The 9,836-nt window shown below is 34.5% G+C and overlaps 1 protein-coding gene across 1 annotated transcript in view; it reads right to left on the reverse strand.

Annotated features, from left to right (window-relative positions):
- Positions 1 to 8,770, reverse strand: part of LOC149783672 (uncharacterized) — a 71,736-nt gene extending 62,966 nt beyond the window's left edge. The window contains exons 1-2 of the mRNA XM_089931916.1: positions 8,518 to 8,770; positions 658 to 788 (exon numbers count right to left, since the gene is read on the reverse strand). Of these exons, the coding sequence (XP_089788042.1) occupies positions 658 to 788; positions 8,518 to 8,757 (371 nt within the window). The 5' untranslated portion in view covers positions 8,758 to 8,770. The remainder of the gene's footprint in view (positions 1 to 657; positions 789 to 8,517) is intronic.
- Positions 8,771 to 9,836: the final 1,066 nt, after the last annotated feature.

The raw sequence follows: 9,836 nt of genomic DNA on the forward strand, positions 1-9,836 counted from the left end.
GACTCTAGCGATAGTTTGGCCACTATATTCTCTTGGATTATCAAATCCACTGGATGCGTATAGTATGTGGGTTTATCTTATAAAAAGAGGAAAAGTCATGGTGGATAGAGGCAGTGGCTTATATCAGGATCAAAAGCAAAAATACCTTTATCACTCTACTTCTTGAGATTTAATAGAAATATCGTAAACATTGATCCGGTTAAGCATTTTTATCAAAGTGCGCGTTATGCAGGCATTTACGGTATGTCCCCATATCAAATGAGCGCTCCACTGCAGACACACCATACCTAGATATGATATACAGTATCTAGATCTGCTGTTCCATAAAGTTCAGACAGCCCAAAGGTGTAAACTGCAGTCGTGGATAAAACAGACCTCCATAGACCTTGTCCTATCAGCATATCACGCATCAGCAGATCTGGCTCTGGAAATATTTTCCAGAAACACTAAACACCCGAATCTGTTAGCACATAATGTAGCAGCAGATTAGGCCCTAGACCCGTATTCTCAAACCAGTATAGATCCTGATCTATCGCCACATTCTGCGCCAGTAAATCAGCCCTTTCCCTATATTCTCAAGCCTTGTGAGCAAAAAATTAATAATTTATAACAGGTTGAATGGGTATTATTGTAAGGTACCTACACACCATTATTTACCTTTCGCTCTCGTCTGTCGCCTTGTGCGCCTCCTCCAGCATGGTAGTCAATGTACAATTCTTCTCATTCGACGTTTTGAGGTCTTTCTTCAGCTGCTGGATTTGCCTTTGTAGTGCCTTAACCTCCTCACACTTGCAATATAAAGCGATAGGTTATTTTCAAAATGCCTAATCCATTTCTTTTTTGATAATTATGTAACTGATCAAAAAGAAATAAAAACTTGTAACTTACTTTCTTGTGACAAATAAAACGTTTTCAAGAAAGGTCATTGCTATAGGTATATACATATGTAGCAGTATAAAGATTGACTGATGAACGTTTTGAGTATACGGCCAGTTTGGAGGATTAAAATGATGCTAATTTAGATAGGATCAGTCTCAGGAACGTGACTACAGGTATATTGTTATTTGAGATTTTTTTTATAGTCACAACTATTTCATTGATTATTGCGATTTCTTTTTTGAAACATTTCCACTATTGTTTTATGTATAACCGTGTATTGCAAAATATGAAGCCAATAAATTGTCTCAGAGATTATCATGTACCTAAATCCGGTTAGCCTTCCAAGAAATATAAAACCAGCATAAGATGAAAGTGAACGTATACCGTATTACTAATTTTAGTATGATTATAACGTTTGTTACTATTATTAGTGATATAAACTATATCTGATAATATAGAACATACACTGTGTCTCAAGCGTGATGGGAATGAAATCCCACTAAACCAATATAATATGAAACTGTCGTAGTCTTCTTTTATTATCTTTGAGCTTGTGAATTCAGATTAATTATATGCCTATCTAAAACACAATATGGCTGAGTGTATGATCAAAATTGATGAAAACTAGCCTATGTAAAGCATAAACAAATGAAACAATAGTTGAAATTAAAAGCGAGTAGAAACCAGATGGTACACATGGTACACATTTCACACTGATGTGAACATTTTGGTCTTCTCATAATTCAATATATATCACAAAAAGCACACCATAACATCATAATAAATTGTCTTGACATCGCAATAGTTATCATTGTTACTATGCTGACCCTACATAATTAGTTACACTTGTATACGTCCTGGCAATTTGGCATTTTAAACTGCAGACTGATTTATATGGTGGGTACGGAACAAATTCATTTTCCTCGAGGATATTGGTGACAACTGGAATATACCCCTAAATTCATTCACTTGCTGGTATGCAGTGTATTGCGTTTTATGTATAATGTACAATTTATTTTATAATTTTCTCCATATTGGGGGATTTCACTAAGTAAACATTGGTATAGATTACAAATCTGATGCCCAAATTTTGACTATTTGGATGGTTTTTGTTTCATTAAGACAAATATTGGGCCATAATTAATATGAATCTATCAATCAAGTGTCCTCAAATAGGTAAAGTCGGTCTATGACAGCCTGTATACGATCTACATAACGCACATAAATCTTCAGAACTACTAAAGTTTGGGTCCCTACGAGCAACGCTATTTTTGTAACCTTTTTGCAGAGTTTCTATAATCGCCCATGCGGGTCTATTCTGATTTATTCTGGTCCACTGTATCCAGTACTTTATACATTTGGTAATTATCGAATACAGAGATGATATAGCCACATTTACCTGTAGAAAATACAGACCATTTCTTCTTTGCTAATTTTAATCTGGCACATATTTTCAGTCGCGTTTGAATGTTCTGTTCCCTACATTCGCATACTAGTCCCGGTACGTATCACGTCAGCCCATGCAACATCATATATTTTCATTAATATGTATGGTGCCACGGCGAGAATTTAACAAATACATCACCGCGAGCGGAAACGATAAATCACCGCGAGTTCCGGTCTGGGTATAAAATGCTAAACGCGATAGATCCTGGACGCTCAAAAACAAACAAACAAAGAAACAAACGAAAAAAAAAAAAGTGGACACATCAAAATTTGTCAAATTTGACGATTTAACCACTTCACTAGACTACTTTTGGATAAAAAGGAAGATCTTGTCAAGCTTCGAAATCAATTTGGCAAGACAAAAACTAGCATAGTTAAAGAAACTGATATTATGATTTAAATGTCAGGGTCGGCGCCGACAATTTACCTGAAGTCAACGAGGAAGGTAATGTTAGAGATTCTGGAATGTCCCGTACGTTTATTGCCAATGAAATACCAAGTAGTCTTTCTCTCGCCGGATACACAATGCGAGGGTAACTCAAAAGGAACAACAACGACATTGTTGCTGCACGTGCCCACAACGAAACAAGGACGTGGCGACAAAATATACGTAGCCGTCCAAACTGCTATACAGGAATACGATCATGAACATATAAATATTTTTAACTGTTTACGTACAAATGTCCAGGTCGACTTTAAAATCATCTATGAATTGTTTTGTGGATATCCCTTTGTTATCGCAGTTAAACAAGCCGATATTACCACGAAACTAATCACGCTAAATAAATCAGGGGATTACGTTGAAACGTTAGAATCTGAATGATAAATTGCCAAGACTGGTATCAAAACACACACAACCCAGTTTTATGTCGTTGATAAATCAATCAGTCACAACCCAGTTTACCACGAAACTAATCACGCTGAATAAATGTGAATAATGCTCGAATCGCCCCTTTAAACGTTGAATGACGCAAGCGGCGGCATACAACCGGCCATTGGGATCATTAATAATCTAAAACAAACTTTCCCCGGAATCGTATACATCAATGTTGAGTCCAGTAATGTTATCAAAGTAGTGTTATCAAAGCAATTGAATCATCTATGTCTGAGACCTACATAAAATGAAACATAATTTAGTTACAGTTGCTTGTATTGTTGCTAAAATTCGAGTTGAAGTGGAACAACAATACTAGAAACGAGTTATAAATCGACGACGTCTTTAAATCATTGAACACCCTTGTGATTGAGAACCATTTGTGACTATAGCGAGACCGTTTTATAGAATAAAAATACTTTTTTGCATGTTTATAATTACCTGTATAAAGGTAGCATTTGGTCGGAGAACGATCCATTGACTATCTCACCATACAGTATAAGTGCACATCACATTATAGGGACAAATAGTTAACACTAGTACATATTATTATATGTTAATTCTAAACCCAATGCAGAATTTTCTAGAGAGTGTTAATTGTAACTAATTTTTACATGTACACACATATCCACACATTGGTAGCCAAACATATACATACATACATACATACATACATACATACATACATACATGCATGCATGCATCCATCCATCCATACATAAATACATACAATTGCACATGCACAAATACATGTTACTGCTAGATTCAACATTCATTTTCTTTGCTCATCTACAATATTCAAATTATATTATCATTTGCAATGATTATTTTCTCTTATTAACAAATTTCCCAATAAAACCAGTTCACAAATTACTGGAACAATTTACTCCATTAACAGCCAAGCAATTACTCTGCTTTGTAGATGTGTATATTATATAACTACTATATTTTTCCTTTCTAATATACTAAATAACAAGATAAGATATATACTAATATCCTAAACAACAAGATAAAGGAGGTCATACCGCCATCACATCACACATGCTTAATTTACTATTTGGAAATATTTTAGATTAATTAGAATAATGATTGTGATTTGAAAATATAGTTAGAATCATTGAACGAGATGTTTATGTAGTTACAATTTGGTATCTGACGTTTTCCATGTATAATTGATAAATGCAGTAATAATTTTGTGAAATGTAATATAATTTATTTTCTTTGTTTTGTTTTTCAGTGTTAAATCTACATTTATAGATATATGGTTTCAGTTACAACAAAATGAGATTGATCACAGTATCTCTTTTGTTTTGGTTCATTGTACCACGAATAAGTTCTCTTTTTGAATTTTGAAAATTATACAGATGGTTACACTAACTCTTTATGCACCCAATGAAACTGTAAATATAGATTCAGTTTTGTAACTGTTCCCTAAAAAGATGATATAGTCTCTAAGGAGTCATTACATAAAGAGCACATGCCTGTAGGGACTTTTCGTATTTCGTTCAAATCTATATTTGTAGGTAAAATGCTATAGATTATTTTAGTTTGAAACCATCTCAGTTTATGACACTTAGCTATTTTAAAAGGCAAGAAATAGTATTCCTTCCTGTCACTCCAATCTATAAATTCATATTCTTGATTTATTTCAAAACTGATGTTGGCATAGAAGTATTAACGTTTAGTTTTCGATGTATACTTTTACAGCTCCTTTTTTCTTAATGAGCAAAATTACAGATTTATGCAAACATGGGCCATATATCTTTGAAGTAATATTTATATGGAGTTTATAGGAAAGAAAATTGAATGGCGATGAGCGTGCCTTAAAACCCTTGTGTGTTGACATACATTTCAAACTTATTACAATAATCATCTATAATAACCCATGGACCATTTCCATTAACGAAATCGTTTACATGCAAAATTCCTTTTTTCACCCGCTTTTAATATTAGGATTCTTCCATATCAGTGTTTTAGGAAAATCTCTACAGTAAATTTATTATGCAATTCAATATATGCTGCAAATGTTTCAGTCCAGAATGCATTCAAAGTATTTCTTACTTTTGTCCTAAAATCTATACCAAAAGTATAAACATATTTGGAATGGAAGGTGTTAAAATCTCTTACATTTAGATTTAGATATGACAAATCTTCTGACCCAAGTGAGTATCAACGAATGAACAAACATGTATTTATATCTAACATTTTGAAAATGCTCTTTAATAAGACTTTTCTTTTTATTTAATTTTTCCAAAACTACATACAAACTTATGGAAAAGTAACATAGCTCTCGAAGCTTGGCCTTCAGTGGGTTTGGTAATAGTTGAGTAATCTTAGATAGGGCCAAGATTTTTACCACTGCAATTATTCCAATTGGGGTAAGAAATCTTTTCATAAAATAAAATACTAGATGATAACAACAAATGTTTGTTTCCTTGATTATAACCTAATGGGTGTTTATTGCCTTCTGATGTCCTTATTTTCTGTTTGTATGCGTTGAAGTTCTATAGCTCGGTCAACACATCGGAGCATTCATATGCAGTATACTTGGATTCATCAATGGCTTTCGAATACAGTTTTGTTATTTTAGATAATCTACTTTCAGCCGCTCTCATGACTGCGCGAAGACGACATAGTTTTGTATAAAGTCTCGTTGATAATATTTTTTCATCCAGCATTAACTGCTCCAGCAATGATAGATACAGTTTCAGCGGCTATTCCAACAGGGAGCCCACTGACAGTCAATGTGGTGCTATTCCAGTTACACTAAACAGCACTGTGGCCGCAGATTCTATACCACATGCGACGTCAAAGATTCCACTTAAATGTTTATATCATTGAAGTATTCGTTGATGTTTACAATCTCCGTTCGTAACTGCGTTTCAATGTCGCTGATTTTATTATGTCTTAAGAGTCCATTTTATTGTGATGCTGACATTTGAATTATTGACTTCTATTTTGAGTGATGTGATACTCTGCGCGCAATATGCGGTTATGTGCAAAAGTCCAATAACATAAACATAGTATGTTTGAGGTAGAATTTGGTGATCCGAATCAAATTCAAAAGCAGTATTTAACCAGACCTTTCCGATTATAAATGTAGTTTATACTTATATTAACTCTCCACTGGACATTTTATTCCTAGGCGCAATCACCCTCGTTAAAATGAACTTTCATTTGATTTTGGGGCAGCAAGCAGGCTCGCCTAAGTCTGGCCGAGGTCAGTCTAATCTCTTGGCACAAATTTCTCCCAATTTGATAAAAATCAATACTTCACCATCCTACGAGAGCATCTGACAGCGACCGCATAGAGGTTAGGTTTTTGGTGACCTATGTTATTACCATAATGGGGAATCGTATCAGCCAATCAGATGAAGTTTGTTTTTATATCGTCGTGTTTGGCAGGCACAGCAGTATGGATGAAGAGGATGAATGTGTGCTGAACTATTTGATTCAGTTTCAAATTTCTGAACGCTGCATTCAAAGGTCACTAGAAAATCACCTGTAAGCGGTCTCTGTCAGATCTTCACATACGACAGTGAGGATATGATTTTTTACGATCGAAATTCCTCCCTGAGATTACACACACATGAAACTGTATATGAAAATTTCAACTGCACTCGCCCAGACTGAGTGATGTAATCCCGAGCCAGTTTATTTCAGGCTAACGCGTCATAATCAATACTACTTCTGGAATGTTGAATGTGTGGGGAAAATCAATAACACTGCAAGTGAGCGAATTTGATAAGCACGGTGTTTTGTCCTTGATGGTACAACGATCAGTATTCTTGTATACGTGCCGATGTACTCGTGCCAAAAAATCAGGGGCGGGAGTCGCCGCGTACCCAGTATAAAAATGTTTTAACAACCCACCCCACATTTTGGCTGCCACCGGCTACGAACAAGGACAATACAAACAATACAAATAATAACCCAGGGTTACCCCACACCCTCCGCTGCTGGTAGTCTCATTCTGGCATATTGTGGTAAAGAGAGCTGTGCAAGTGTGATATTGACATTATTGTATACTTTGAGTCAACTGTTAACCTCGGATGTGTGAAAGTGAAATGTGTTCATCAAAGCCGTGTCATTATTGTACTGCTGCATGATTCATCATCTGAGGCTTAAATATTCTACCCATAATGTGTGAAACGTTATCCAACAATCAAAGACGAAACCTAATTAAGTGCATCGATCGTTCATGAACGTACTATTAGAAAATTAAATATTTAATTAAATGCAGTTTAGACGTTAAAGCACATGATTTTTATTGGTTATGAGCATTCTAATTGTTCAAGATTACTTTATATATGCGCAGGCAATGCCGTGTCTGAAGTAAACATACTCTCCTTGCCTCTGGCGAAAGTCAGGGCATCTATACAATTGTTATTTAATCTAATTTTTCTACAATATGCAATTCAGGTACACCAAAACTTTGTTACAGTTCATAACTTTATCTTAACGGACAAGTATATGCATGTTATAAGCTGAAAACAATCACATACTATTTAAAATAACTTCTTTTGGTAACCATCTTGTGCAATAAAATCTTATCTACGAGTGCAAAATTAATATTTTTGATAATTTTGAGTAAATAAGAAAATAAATAAAATAGTTACACGTGGTTTCTATCTATCTATCTATCTATCTATCTATCTATCTATCTATGAGAGAGAGAGAGAGAGGTGCGTGCGTGTTGCGTATGCCCAGGCTAAATTTTCCACCCTCATTCACAATGCTAAATTAGTCTTGCAACTATCCTTCACTTTTCTGATACTGCACTTTGTGTACAAAATGTTGTACAGGTGGCCGACTTGTTTAAAGTGCTCGCCTTTACCAATCACTGCCAGGTTACCTCTGTCCGTGTGGGTTAGAGTCTCGGTCCAGTTATAATTTCATGCGCTGAAACTTGCTTTTAGACCAAACCAACAACAACTAGAATCTGTATATTCCTTTCGTCAAGATAGTGCACAAGACGTACCTTTTGCTTACTTTATTATCAACCGTGTGCTTTTACAACACTTCCTTAAACGAAAAAAGATGGAACAAGTGTTTTCGTAACTGGCTACATATACAGCAAATGGAATGTACAATATATACACAATACAACTTTGTTTTGTGTACATATATTTTCATTGTCTCTTTGGTGAGATGAACACAAACTATGAATGGAATAGTTCTGAGTTCATCGGCGCAATTCAAGAAAAACTATTCGTAAACTTTCAGAACTGCAAACGCCTACTTATTTAACCAAAATTAATACTTAAAGACTTATATATACACATGTATGACTGTCGCTAACGTGAATTCATACTTACAGAGTCTGATTTCGCGCCAGAGTTGGTGTCGATGTAAAAGTTTTTTTTGAATCCAGATACGCCTTCCCATGGTAGCTTCACAATGTCTCTACAAAGAGGACAATTAAATTTACCGTCTCTAATGTTAGCCCGTACGTGACCCTCCAGACACTCGTAGCAGAAGCTATGGTGACATGTTATTAGCCTGGGATCCTTAAAACTATCCATACAAATGCTGCATTCAAGTTTTCTTGCCGTCATTTTGGAAAGTACTTTCGATTTGTCCGACTAATGGAAATAGAGCTACATATATGTCAAACCACTGTGAACATAATTGCCGTTTTCTAATTTTGGAAAACCATGTTCTAATAATATCAGCGCCACGTATAGGAAACACTGATTGTCATTAGATACCCCTTCTCTTTAAAAACAGAACAGAATATATATATATAGGAAACACTGATTGTCATTAGATACCCCTTCTCTTTAAAAACAGAACAGAATATATATATATATATATATATATATATATATATATATATATATATATATATATATATATATATATATATATATATATATGAGGACAATAATCAGTATGCCAGACGCCCATTAATTATAAACTTAAGTAGTATTACTACTCTGGGTGTTAATATATGTAACAGAAAGAAGCGAATCTTTATTTAAAATCAATATATCATTAGTTTCTTCACAACGCAAAGTGGAAATTGAAAATAAACATATTGTATTGAGACTTAAATAAAAAACAATCGTGAATAGATTACCGAAGTTGAAAAGTATAGAAAATTCGGATGAATGCTCATACTCTTGAACGACCTCATTTACCACAGCGTTAAAATCCAGAACGTCTTTCAATGAGCAAATTGTAATTCCATTGAATACTTTAAATAAGCACTTTCTCTCAATCACAACACAGCTGTAAAGGATTTTCACAGAATGATCTTAAAATAGGAATGAATTGTTTGTTTATCAAATCCCTAGTTCTTCACGTATTAACTTGACCAAGATGTGAGTCATGCTAATGAAGCATTCCAATCAAATTGTAAACAAATTTGTTTCTACAATATTCTAAACTCAAAAAGCTATGTGAGCATGTTATTTACAGCTTAAAACCATTGACAAATGTCAGCAGTGTAAGCATATTGCTTACAGATGACCGTTATCTCAAAATACAAGCTATATTCGTGGACAAGAGTTAAGCAAACAGTTAAGACATAGGTAACACTAGCACATATATCTTCACATACTGTCTTTATAAAAGTTCGGAAATTAAATAAATATTACGACTTCCAGCATACGTGACTCTGGAAAATGTCTTG

This window comes from Sinohyriopsis cumingii, chromosome 14, assembly GCF_028554795.1.
Source record: "Sinohyriopsis cumingii isolate HCF-2022 chromosome 14, ASM2855479v2, whole genome shotgun sequence".
Lineage (NCBI taxonomy): Eukaryota > Metazoa > Mollusca > Bivalvia > Unionida > Unionidae > Sinohyriopsis > Sinohyriopsis cumingii.